Source organism: Mchenga conophoros, linkage group LG8 (genome assembly GCF_057382185.1).
Source record: "Mchenga conophoros isolate Kocher_MC1m ecotype Shallow Benthic linkage group LG8, M_conophoros_male_GT1.1, whole genome shotgun sequence".
In the NCBI taxonomy this organism is placed as follows: Eukaryota; Metazoa; Chordata; class Actinopteri; order Cichliformes; family Cichlidae; genus Mchenga; species Mchenga conophoros.
The window spans coordinates 14,296,751-14,310,747 of NC_140533.1; the positions used below are offsets into that span (position 1 = coordinate 14,296,751).

General features: G+C 40.4%; 1 protein-coding gene across 1 annotated transcript; it reads right to left on the reverse strand.

Moving 5' to 3' along the window:
* Window positions 1-1,166: 1,166 nt before the first annotated feature.
* Window positions 1,167-13,577, reverse strand: pax10 (paired box 10). Its single transcript, XM_085284424.1, has 9 exons — window positions 13,448-13,577; window positions 9,525-9,623; window positions 8,473-8,700; window positions 8,090-8,287; window positions 6,518-6,600; window positions 6,226-6,382; window positions 5,857-5,930; window positions 4,264-4,396; window positions 1,167-4,165 (listed from the first exon to the last, which is right to left on the reverse strand). Exons 3-9 carry the CDS (start codon window positions 8,576-8,578, stop codon window positions 4,065-4,067), a joined length of 852 nt encoding a protein of 283 aa, XP_085140550.1. The 5' UTR covers window positions 8,579-8,700; window positions 9,525-9,623; window positions 13,448-13,577; the 3' UTR covers window positions 1,167-4,064.
* Window positions 13,578-13,997: the final 420 nt, after the last annotated feature.

Sequence of the window (13,997 nt, forward strand, 5' to 3'; positions counted from 1 at the left end):
GTTTATTTACTTATTCATTTGTTTATTAATTTAAACATTTTCAAACCTGAAAATACAGACCAAATGAGACAGAGGACTCATGTACAATTCAGTAGAAATAGAAAGAACCTGTGGCTTTGTGGGCTCTCACACTAGACAAGATTTTTCAGGTCCGAGTCAGTATCACCATTTTTTACCTGATGCTTTGACCTGTCTTTGTTCTGGTACAGGTAATAAAATAGAAGAGACTTAGGGAGTCATTTCTTTAATTTTTCTTTAATTATTATCTGGGTCACATCAAATTATTGGGTTAGAGCAACCACAAACATCATCCTAATGTGTAGTAAACATACTTTGTGTGATTGTATATCCTTCTAAGATCCAGGAATTCATTCTTGTTCTCTGTGTAGGATATGAGTCTGAGACCTCAAGCATAGTTTATGCAATATATATGAGTCCTAATGTCCTATCAAGAGACATGTTGTGCTTTTGCAGTGATGCCACATTTGTAGGGTTTGATTTACAGACAACATGTAAATTCTTTTCAAAAATGAGAGGCACTGCAGCTTCCATGTTCCATAGCAACAATGGTTCATCTGTATTGATTGTATCTATTTTGAAAAATCCAATTGTTTCTTCAATTTAGTAGAATGTCGGAAATGTACAGTAATTTTAACACTTAACAAAACACAACTTCACTTATTCAGTCTCTTTGTCCAGAGGGCTGAGTGAACTGCCAAAGGGAAGTGAAACTTATTATTTGTCAGGAAAGGAAACACATTAGAGCAGCTAGGAGAAACCTCAGAGGATGACAAATGCCAAAAAAATGAGTATGACAAAATATACAAAAAAATATACAAACTTTGCAAATACAAAGTTATTTGCAAACAGGGTGATAGAAATTAAATTGAAACTTTTAAAGACATTTTAGCCTTTTTTAACAGCACATGGAAACTGCTCATGGAATTTCTGGAAGTTCTGTCTACCTTTACTCATCAGTCTACGTCTACATTTCTGGAGAACGGATGATGCTGCATTTGGCTTGAGTGCTCTGGCATCTCATAGCACATTATGTTTGTGGGTCTACATTTCCATTCGCTCTGCAAAGCATAACTGGTGTTATCTTTCCCTGCCCCCTCCCCCCCGTCTTCCTCTCCTCCCGTATTTAATTTCTGTTCATCCTCCAGGGCCCAAGTGAGTGGAGCCATTAGCGCATAAATGCAGCCCCGCTAATGGCAGGCCAGTTTCCATCATGCCCACTTCATGTCGCTGCCCTGTGGGAAATGATCAGTCTTTTAGCTGCTCAATATTTAGTAGTAGTGGTTGACAGCATATGTTCCATTCATGCTGTTGAACAAAAGATTCTGAATGGTGAACTCTGGGAAATTGAGTTTAAACAATCTTGCTGGAATGGACAGATGATGTTTTCCAGTTTTCCTGTTTGTTCAAGAAACAGCCTAATACTGTTGGCCTGTACTCTACGGCACCATGCAAAAGTCTTGAGTAACCCATCATTTCTTTATATTTTGATAGATAAATGGGAAATAAATGCAAAAATGTATCAACACATACACACATGGAAATGCATGATAAAAGCCAGAAACAACGTATGTACAAATCTAGGGAGTATGACCCCCTTTATTCTTCTACACAGCCTGAACTCTTTTAGCAAAGCCTTCTTCTCATTTCTTTAATTAGTCTCCAGTAAAAGTTCTCTAGGCTTCTTGTAGGACTTTCAACCCTAATCTTTGAATGTTGGCTGCCTTTCTGTTGTTGTTATTCCTGCTTCAGTAATGTTGATGTCTGGGTTTTAGCTCCTCAGACGGGGCTTCAGAGATCAGCTGAAGGGTCAGATGCGTATTTAGGATCTGACCTATCTCCCAGGTCCTGTGTCAGGTCTTTGCTGAATTTATTTTTCACATTTCATGCACATGACTTTTAGCTGTTCATCTTCTCTACATAGTCATTTTTTAGGCCTACTACTTCTTTTGTCCAGCACAATTTTTTAAGCACACACTGCACACCAAGCATGCCGAGGTTAACTGCAAATAACCTTTGATTTACTAGCCAATGGTCCAATTTGACTGTATTTTGGAATGAATAATGTTGCTACGTAAATAGCTGACCAGTTACTAGCCTGTTACCAATCTACATACACATCACTATTATCCTTTTCTTTTAAAACTTGTGAAACCATGCAAGTGCAAAACAATGTCACAAACGCAGACCTTTAATGATTCATTACACACAGTTTAATTTTCATTAAAGGGATCCAAGGCCTTCACAAAAGGGTTGACTCTTGGTAGCTATACAGTACTAACACAACACACAACAACAAAAACAACACAAAGGACTTGTGTGAACGAGTGAAAACACAAATAAATAAGGGCCGAAAGACATTTCGTATGAGATGCATCAATAAAACCAATAGTCAGAGGAAAGTGAGCAGAGGTTCAAACTCTGCAGATTACAGCAACAGCTTTTTGTACAATACTTGATTTCATTTCTGATAGGAGCTGATTGTCTGTAGCAGCTTGTTTTGGTCATGCACATTTGTTAAAGCCATTGCTGTTGTATTGACAGTGTTGCATTAACTTCACAGTTATTTACCTCTACTTCCAGCTTTGATTGTCTTTTGAGTGTTTGCACTATGTTTTTGTACTGATTGTCATAGGCTAATAAATATTTATGATGTGGTGTATCGTGTATATATCACTGCAAACTTTGTTATGGAATTGCTTCTGATTTCTTGATTGATTGAATAAAAAGATTACATCCACAGCATATAGAATAGAGACAAAATGTAGCTGATTTACAGTTTGCCCCCCAAAAAATGCCATTTTTATTATTGTGTAGACTGATTTTATGATCAGCCAGTACTGACATCAGCATTACTAATCAAACTTGTGCTTTGAGAGTGAATGAGCCTACAGCATGCTACATTCTTCCCTCCAATAACATCCGACAATATTTCACACTTATCTTCATCATACACAGATGTCTGTACAAAAATATGTGGTCTCAGTGTAATGTTGCTGGCAGGAGAGGCAGGATTTACACTTGTTATGGTATGTTTTGTTTTTTTGTTTTTTTGTTTTTAGTTTCAGTACAAGTGATTGCTGTAAGCAAGTCTAAAATCTTCACAGTAGCCTCACACAGCTTATGCTTAGCGAACAAGCTAGCTATCACAATATCTTTGAGCTGCTCAAGTAACAAGAAACTGTGGTTACACTTCACAATACACCTGACATACGCTGGCCTTAAGGATTGATCTTAAAGCTGAAGGGTAGAAGTAAAGTCAGGTATAATTTAAAACTCAAAGCAATCTCCTGCACCCTTTTTTGATAAACGATCCGAGTGCTTGTGGTGGATGGTTGACCTCTGGGAGGATGGTTTCGCTGGAGGTTAAAAGCAAGTTTTGCTGTTAAATCGATAGTCCTCTTGCGAATATTGTAGGGTCATCACCTTACAACATAAAACCCCTTGAGATGGCTTCTGCTGTCAACTGGCACTATTTAATTAAACTGAACAGAATAAACAACATTTTTGCAACATAATTCTAAAATGCAAACACTTTTTTTTTTCGGAAATGTGTATTGAGCTTTAGGAAGACCAGTATTTTCCTCTTTGTTCTTTTTAGTGCTTTGGCTTGGATCATATATACTTATAAAAGAAAAAACCAGACTGTGTAATGGAATTTTGGAAGGTTTCAAAGCTAAGTCTTAAATATCAAATGCTACATTAAACCCTGATTTAATCCTGACTCTAATCCTAAACACACCTCAGACTGATCCTATACCCAACCCTGACTTCAGCGCTATGTACACATACTATCCAAAAGTGCAACCTGATAATACTAAGATAACACCAGTACAGCCGGAGTACTGTTAAGTGCAACCAAAGCTGCTCTTGGCTGAATTTGTAAACATTTAATGCATTTTTGGGGTCTGCAACCCCTTCGAGGCCCCTCTATAGCTCAGCCCTGTGCTTGCTTATATTCTTTTCTTCGCACTCGTTTTATTTTACATGCCCTTTTTTTCCTTCTTCTTCTCTCGTCGTGCTGATTGGCAACGATTGTCTGTTGTTCACTGTAATCTGGCCCAGTACTGACCCAGGCTCTGACTCATGCTCTGCGGCTCAGTTCCTGGGACCTGGACTGGCACTGACACCCCAGGCGATATGAGCCCTGAATAGAGGAGAAAAACAGTCAGAAGCGTAAAGAGTCAGACAGAAATCACAGATAGAAATAAAGCAAATAACAAAGTGATGCTAATAAACGCTCACCCGTGTTGGAGTTGGCCGAGGGTGGAGACTGCAGATGAGGGGAGGAGTACGCTGATGAGTCAAAGCTGCGTGGTGCAGAAGGAGATGGAGGTAACATGCAGGAGTAGGAGGAGGCCGACTGGGGAGGAATTGACTGACACCGGACACAGGAGTGGAGGAGAGAAAGATGTTGGTACGCATTACATACAAGTCTACTTTTAAGAGCAGAATCATTGCTGTCTACTAGACCAGCGGTCTCCAACCTTTTTTGCGCCACAGACCGGTTTATGCCCGACAATATTTTCATGGACCGGCCTTTAAGGTGTCGCGGATAAATACAACAAAATAAAACTAGTACCGGTACCGAAAAAAAGAAGATTTATTCATAACACACGTGAAAAGACCCAGGAAAACAGAGTAAACGATAAAAACGATAACAAAATAATGCTGAAAACCGATAAAATCCCTGAAAACTATACATTTGACACCTGAACCTCAACTCTCGCGGCCCGGTACCAAAAGACTCACGGACCGGTACCGGTCCGAGGCCCGGCGATTGGGGACCGCTGTACTAGACCATGTAGCACTAAAACAGTTACAGCAACATGGTTTGGGTTTAACCACACGGAGGTGCTAGAGGCTTGTGGTATGGTCGGATTGTGGTTCAGCGCGGCGGCAACAGCAGCGTCACGCTTTTGTTTAATACTGCAGATGCAAAAAGAGTCAAGGTTTTCTTTCAAATCTTTTTAAAGATTTAAACGTTGCGATGATAATATTTTCAGAAATCAGACCGGGAAGACATTTCTAATGCATTATTGTTGAGGCTCTGGCACACATGAATTACAATCCACTGGAAACCCACAGAGCTGCGCATCCTACATCCCTCAAAGTGGGGATTAGCTGCAGGCTCCTGACAAAGAATGTGAAAGCAAACTGCATTTTCGTTAAAAAACCATTTCATATTCTATAACAAACCTTTTGTTCAAAGGCTTTTATACAATATTGCAAACCTTCCAGCTTTCAGAACAATGCCAAAGTCTGCCAAGGCCTTCAACCTGACACACCCTTTGCATTTTCCACAGGAGAAATGTTCAATGCAAAATGAATTTGGAATTCAGTGGTTGAAAAATATGATTAATAAAGTTTGGCTGATAAGAAGGAGCTATAAGTTGTCAGAAAAACAAGTGTACATCTCCAGTTTCGTGTATTGGGTGCTTTGCTTGAAGCCACATCTATAAGAACCTTATTAAGAACTGACTGGATCTATTTGACTGTAAAAATGTCCAAATTATGGCATTATGTCAGTCAAAATTTGAGAGAAGCAAAAAACAACCCTAATGTAATTCATATTCATTCACACGATGTCACAATCGTTCATCAGTTTAAAAAAATCAATCAATTTAAAGGTCTTTCAAACCATATGTCTCTAATATTAAAGAATACTGCTGTGACCACGTTTTATTATCAGCTGCAGCATCATTTATTAACTTTGATTAATATGAATTTCAGAGCCTAGAAGTGATAATAAACAGGTTCTGATCTGTTATGATGAATGTGATGTAGTTTGGAAGGTGCTGATGATAAATGATGAATGACGAATGATGAATTTCCAACCTGGACTCCAGATGAGAAAACTGACAGGGAGCTGTAGCTGGGCAGGGACGACTCAGCCTGACTCAACATGGACCCTGGAGAGAGAGAGAGGAAGAGAGCGAGACACACAGGGTGCACGCACAGTGAGCATGTGCGCACAAATTTACGCACAAGCATCTCGCAGTGGAAATGTTTTAATATAGATGCGCTCTAATGGAGAACCTCTAATGGTTTGCCAGCCTGCAAATGTCAAGCAGAGGGAGCTCTGAGGCTGGTAATTATAAACTACTAAAATATTCCTGTCACCAAATACATAAATTATTGAGAGAATAGGTAAAGTCTTGCTTTCAGGCTCCTCGTGTGCTGTATGAGTTAAGTCAACAAACACACCTGAACTGCTGCTGTGCTGCTGATGATAGACAGACGTGTTGAAGGAAGTGCTCAGGGGGGCTTGGCTCTGCGAGCAAGAAGTCACACCGCCTGACCTCCGCTGATTGCGCAGCTTCTCCTCTCTCCTCCACTTGGCTCTTCGGTTTGAAAACCACACCTGCCAATCAAAGAGTCCCGTTGCACCCGTTTGTCTTGTTGTTAACAGCTACATTGGTCTATATATTTGGATTCTGTTACAGGTTAGGCCTAACAAATAAATGGGACTGTAGAGGAGGACTGAGAGCTTTCTCACCTGTATCCTGGCCTCAGGTAAATCGATCTTGTTCGCTAATCTCTCCCTTGCAAAAACATCTGGGTAATGCGTCCTTTCAAACTCTGCGGAAGATATAAAGCATCATCAAACACACAAAGTGAGTCCTAAGCCTGGCATGCTCTTCACCTATTTTGGAACCATCATATAATTTAGTCTGAATTAGAATTAAGCAAAAATTGACTTTTATAGAGTCATTTTAGCAGAAATCAACCAACTACATATTGGGTAATTACTGCTTAATATCAGCATTACTAATTATCCTTCTTTGGAACATATAAATCCAGGATGCTGAGCTGTAGCCTTACAACCATTTTTGAAATATTTATCTGTTGCACTTTGTATAAAATATTTATGATTATGGAACACGCAGAAAGTTCATATGAAAGGATTCAAGTTGAGAAGCTGTCTAAGCACTTTATTTCACAGAAGGCTGAGTAAAAGTAAACTGAAGAAAAATCCTTGCAGGTTATTGTTTTTCTTAATTAGTATTGGAAAATTGCATTGTTTGTCACTTATTTGCATATAAAGTGACTTACTACAAGGTGTCTAACAAATGGTGTGGCTTGAAACCAGACACTTCGTATTAGTGAGAGTTTCACTTTCAGAGCATCAAAGGAGTTCATTTCTAGGTGACAAACTGCTGACATTTTTGTTGTTGACAAGTCGAAACGCGAATGTGCCTCACCCTGTAAGCGGCAGTCTGATTCATCCTGATGAACTCTGAAGTTTCAGATCTAGTTGTCTTTATAGTCTGAACTGTTTCCGTTCAAATGTTTTAGTAAAATGTCAAGAGAGAAACCGAAACCCGAAAAGTCAGTAAATGATCTGAAATACTTAATGAATACTTATTTAGCAAAAATAATGATACATTTGCAAATTGAGTCTTGCAAATTGTTATAATTGGCTTGGTTATAATTGGCGTCCGTGTCAACACATGATTGTTATTGTGCCTTGGCTGTGCAGTGAGGTCAGTGTACCTCATTAATGTCATTTGCACAGAGTGACCACAGTGATACATTTCCACTCGGCTGCACAGTGGACATTGCGTCCTTATTTAGCTCAAGGGCCCTTTGCAGCCATATCCAGTCAAGGGTGGCTTTCTGATCCCTCTCAGAGGGTATCGGGGCTACGAGGGCCAGATCTCGCTGCATAATACAAACGCGGCAAACACGCATTATCAAACCTCTGCTTTACATGTCCCTGGAGGCTATTCTGGACCAGATCGGGAATATTTGTGGAGTGAGGATTGTGGATAATTTGCATCTGGTAATGTTTATTCTCATCTGCAGGCTCTGATAAAGATGATGTCCTTCCAAAATATACACGGGATGATTTTTGATTTTTCTCATTTGCATCCCCCCCCTCCCCACAGCCATTTAAGAAACTCCTGCAAACAAGGTGTAACAAATATAATCCAATAGAAAAGGTGTTGTCAGGGGGGGGGAAAGCAGCAAGACAAGCTGTGTCATGACACGCTCTGGTCTGGCTCGCACCAGTGGAGAGCAGCGATTGGCTGCAAGGAGAGTGCTGTGCGTGCTTGCATGGCCTGACCTTTCTCCAGAGCCTCGATCTGCTCCTGCGTAAAGCTGGTCCTGTTCCTCTGCAGCTTCCTCTTGAGCTGCAGCCTCAGCTGAGACTCCTCGCCCTCATCCCGCTCCACGGGGACTCCTCCTCCTACCCTGCCCGCTCCACCCCCCCCTGCCTCGGCTCCCATGCTGCCCTCCGTGTCCAGCAGACATCCCTCAGACACTGGCAGCAATGAAGGTGACAAAAGAGATGTGTGTTACATGGGTGTGTGTCTCATATTTTAAGATCGTAAAGGCTGGTGATGTAGCCACGAAACGACTTTGAAAGTGGTTTAAAATCAAAGACATATTCCTTGTGATCTGTGAGGGCTGTGTTATGATCTAGTGAGACAGAAAATGTCCTCTCACCTGTGCTATGTTGCGTCTGGATGGCGGTGGGATCATGGTACCAGTTGTTAGGCCCACTCCAGTTAGAGCTGCTCTGTAGGTTCAGCATGGTTAACTTCTCATACATAATACGAGTGTCCAAACCACCATGAAGAGAAATAAAAGAGTCCCGTCCTGCGTGCGTGTTTGACCCTGTTTACTGGCACCTTGGCTCCTCTCTCCCTTCTTCAATCCTCCAAATCGTACCTCCTAAGGTGGGGTGGGGAGGCAAGGTTTAGGGGTAGGGGAAAAGAGGAGAAGAAGAGGAAGAAGAAGAAGGAGGAGGGGTTCATATCGCATGAATTCACACATGGTTGGCATTGTAGTGAATTAGCCTCATGATGACAGGCAGAAATGGAGTTAGTTACATGCTCGCTGTCGTAACGAGTGTGTGTTATACATTGCTAGGCTAGTATACCAGAGGGAGATGAAGTACATTAGAAACCACTCTGAAAGGCAGTACATTTGTGGTGTTACTTGCTTTCAGCTCCTTTCCCCCCCCCCCAGTAAACCAAAACATGTTCGCAAGTCTGTGCAGCCAAAAAACAGGCAATCACATACTGTACAGCGGCTTTGCGAGCAAGATCAGCCATAAAGCATCCAAAACAAACTCATGGTTAATGGTCACTGTGAAAGATAAAGTGCAAACGTATTTCATTTATCAGTGTTATCAGCTTAAATAAATATTTACCCAGCTCAGAGTTAAAACAAAAGAAACACAAAAAAAACCCTGCTCTCTTTTCCTGTTGGTTTATGTTTGAGGTGGGAAGATTTCCTCATTGGAGAGTTATACAAGAAGGGTAAAGGTATGTCATTACGGAGCCACATCTTACAAACTACAGCCATAATAAAATGTCAAAGGTCAAATGTGATTCCGTTAGATCAGGGTGCACAGGGATGACAATTTAAATATCAAGTCCAGAAATCTTTTAAATAAATATCAGTGGTGACGATGCTGACCCCATAGCCCGCGATAAACCGGCAATTAAAGAAGCAACCAAACGAAACACACAGCACAATTTCTTCAAACTTACCAAGCGTCCAGATGAAATGATGAGGGGGTCCTGTGTGTGTTACTCGCCTCCTCCGTGGACCTCTATTCCCCTGGTCCCCCAACGTCCCTTGTTCTCCAGCTTTGTTGACAATACCGTGTGTGTGTAGATGTGCGTGTGTGTGTGGAAAGAGGAGAGTAGGAGAGAGATGGAGAGAGTTAGACAGGGTGAGAGCAAGTGAAAGAGTGAAAGGGGGGGCTCTGGAGAGAAATGCGTCTGCGGGCACTCTTGTCCTCCGAGCGATGGGGAGAGAGAGAGAGAAAGCGAGAGAGAGAGAGAGAGAGAGAGAGCCACCGAGGGGTGACAAAGTGAGTCAACATCAGTGTCAAGTTTGAACTTAATGCCAGCAAGAGGAGGAGGGGAGGCCGAGAGACTAGAGCATAAAGCACAGATAATGGAACGATAGTGGCTGATGAATAGATGATGGAATTCAATTTTAGCCATAAATTACACATAAATATTAAGTACAACCAGCTGTCAAGTGTCTAGCAATCAGACACGTAACATAATTAAACTTGCTGTCCTAACTAGCGGGGCCTAATTTGTACTGATTCTTGTTTATAGATGTTTAAATGATGTGATTGACAAAACTTTGATAAAGCTTTGACATATCTATATGTACCTGCTGTCCTGCTGCTACTGCAGAGTCTTGTAGGCATGAGAAGATTCAGTGACTACAAGATAATTGGGAATCATGATGATTGTTGGGAAATAAGACTTTACATCATCGTGAAAATGATGTGAATTAATGTATGCAATGAAATTACTTAGGGACAGGTGTTAGGGCCATAGGCTTAATAATACATATTTTAATACAGAGTCATCAATTTGAACTGCTGAAAATATGTCAAGCATGTTACTTAATTAAAAAAAAAACATAAATATAACAAGTAAGCAAGCAAAATGTTTCTGTCTATTGTGTAATATTAAGGTTAACATTACATTTTATTTTCTTCCAGCTTGTCTAAGAAGCTGGATTGAGGAAGGATGAGCAATCATTTTACTACAAATCTCATTAGATACAAAAATATTCTTTATGACCAGATATAATTAAGGAAAAAAGTTCATTTGCAACCTATAAATACGCTATTTTAGCTATTATTATTAAGCTCATTATTATTTATTTATTCACTGATATTTAAACCTTTGGGATAAATGTACATTTGTTTTTCTGGAAATCTAAATTAAAACAACAGATAGTCTGTTTTAAATGATCTGTATATTCATTCGTCATTTTATCATTTTATAAAACTATGAAATTTCCCTTTTAAGACAAAAATGTCATAGTTTTATGATAATGTATTTTTAGAACATAAACATGTCACGCTATAAAGCAAGTTAAAATGCTGTTTAACAAAACCATTCACTAATTTATTCAGTTAATTATCTTTTACTTTGGCCTACAGCGGCGACTCGCCTGCATTATCATTTGTAGGATTTTCAAAGAAAGAAAATAATTAGGAAACATGTTTACATAACTTTCTTTAGTTTTCATTTTTAGTTATAATTTCAGAAGAAATAGATTTTACAATTCAGGATCCCTTCGTGTATCAGGTTTAAATATTCTCATTTCTCATCTTAAATGATGACTCAGGTATCAAATAACTTCTGGTTTGTTTTACCTGCCTGTGATCTAAATAACTAACTGAGTCCAGCTATACAGTCAAAAGCTTTCAAAAGCAGCTATTTGATATCAGGCAACCAAAGTTTTTAAATCTTTACACTGGTGTTTCGGGCCTGTTTAGATGCTGCAGGTGGCCAGGTGGTTTGAATTCCAGCTTTTGGGAGAACACCCAGGTATTGTTCCCTGACCACAGAGGTATTGTTCCTCTGCTATAACACGCAGAGCTTACAGCTATGGGACAATGAACAAAGGCAGCGTGTGGCCCCACAGTGGGTTAAAGGAGCACCATACTGAAACCCTTGGCGATAGACACACAAGGTCTGAGTTTAGGTGTAAGTAATGACGCAGGTATGACGGTACACGGTAGAGTCGAAGCCCGAGAACAGAGAAGAATCAGGGTTTAAATATATCTCTTTGCAACGGAAGAAAGGAGAAGAGAGCGATGAAAGATGGGAGCAGAGAGGCAGAGGAGAGAGATGGAGAGAGTGAAGAAGAAGTATGTGACTTTGGGGTGGGTGTAGGGGCTTGGGGATGGGGAGGGTGCCAGCTTGTTTTATTTCCGGTTGACAAGACTTTGCGCTCCCTTTCTCTCTGTCGCTCCCTCTCTCTTTCATACTCTGCTATTCTTTCGCCGCTGCCCCCATTGCTTCATCCAAGCCCCCCTCCCTGCACCTCCCTCTTTCTCTGTTACTTTCCTCCAAGACGTGCCTCGGAGAAAAGAAAAAGACTTGACAAGTTCAAAGGTAAAAAAACAAGGAAGAACAGTGGTGGAAGAAATGTTTAGACACTTTAATTAAGAAAAAAATATTGAATACTTCTTAAAAGAAACCCTCACCCTGACAGGAATAACAGCATGACGTACTTTAAGCACGGATATTAGTTTTTATAATACAGAATAGATAAATTTCACAACTACTCATACATAATGCATATTGTGTGATTACATTGTTTTAAAAAAAGCTTTTTACAGTTGATTCAAATGAGACTTTATCTATTTCATGCTATTTCATAAATCTATTTAATACTTCATTTTTTGTCTCCATTTATTTATTTATACATCTATTAGTACATATTAACCGGCATCTGTGTGTGGACAGCAGAGAAATAATTTCATTGTACAGAGAAATGCTTTTCTTTGCACACATGACAATAAGTACTTTGAATCTTTAGTTGGTTTAAGCTACTTTATGTGCTTTTAAGAAGTTAAATCAGTGCATGGTTAAGCTTTCGGGCAATCTTATACAGAACAAGTATGTTTATCACGTTTCATGTAAAATAATAATTTTCAGAGGAAGTCATTTTACTGTAATAGGAGAACAAGGGGAACCAAACTGTAGAGCTTGTGCAAAAAAAAAACAAAATCGAAAAAGAAGTTCCTAAAAATGTAGTAACAAAAAATACTAATAGTGAATACAGAAATCAGGGAATAAGTGAAAGAGTGTTGAGTAACAAAAACTGCTCAGCTGATTTAAAACTGGACCCAAAAATATAGCATTAACACATTACACACACACACACACATTTGCCCCACCCTCTTGTCTTTTTTTTAGCTTGTTAACCTTTTGTTTTTTTCCTGTATTCTGAAATCATTGTTGCATCTTATTGTGTTCCAGTTGTTGGAATGTGGCTTAACCTATGTGATCCCTATGTGCCGACTGGAGTAATATGTGTGTGTGTGTGTGTGTGTGTGTGTGTGTGTGTGTGTGTGTGTGTGTGTGTGTGTGTGTGTGTGTGTGTGTTTGAGTCTCTGTGCGTGTGTGTGACGGCGCGTGCTTCACTGCAAAGATTCATGTAGCTCCGGGACATGCATTTTTTTAGTGCATCTTGTTAGTTCATTCCTGTCACCTCTCTCTCCCGCTCTCTCTCTCCCTCTCTCTCTCGCCATCCCTTGCTTTTTCAGCGCTGAAGGGGGGATGGGGAAGGGGAGGTGGACTGGGCCGGGAGGGGAGGGAAGGGGTGGGGGCAGTGGAGGTGGAGGCAGTCACCATGGTTACAATGCCACGACAAATATTCATCAAGTTGTTAAAATAAAAACAAACGGGAGTGCATTATAATTGCTCTTACTGACTGGATCCAATAATGTGTTCATATATTATGAGTGAGAGGAGCAGAGAGGAATCGCTCGTGCTCAAAAAAAAAGGAAAGACAGAAAAAAGAGCCTGTTAGTGGTAAAAAGGGGATATCGGGTGTCCTGGAGGCAAACACAAGTGAGGCACACACTCACACGCACTCATTTCAACTCTTTTCTTTTTGTGTGTGTGTAACTTCATTTTCCCATTACCTGCGTATGGAATTCCCTATGAGTACTTTCGTGAGTCTCCCCTCTCTTTTCTCTTTGTCCCTCCATCTCTCGCTCTTCCTCTACTGTTGTGTAGCCTCGGGCGATACTGTGATGTGTCCTCCCTCTGTCCCTCCCTCCCTCTCCCTCTCTCTCTGTCCCTGTCACCTTCAATTGCTCTGTGAAACTAGACACACTGCCTGGGGCAGGGAGGGAGGGAGGGAGAGACACAGGCAGGGAAGAGAGGAAAAAGAGAAAGGCAAAAAAGAGAGAAAGACAGACAGCTTTATAGACAGACAGAAGGAATAAACATTTGGTGTCATGTAAAGAAAAATAGGATTACCACAGACCACATGTGTGGCCAACATGTAAAAACAAAATCAGCTGAGGTGATGTTTACAAGTTTGACAATAAGATGTAATCCTCTAATAATGTTATGGGGGAAACAACAGAAAGACTATTTGTCCAATTTAGTGCATGCTTGACCCTGGTTGTGTGTCCCTTGCACACCTGTTAAGCAGATATGGACTATGATCCTTTTGATCTATAAACA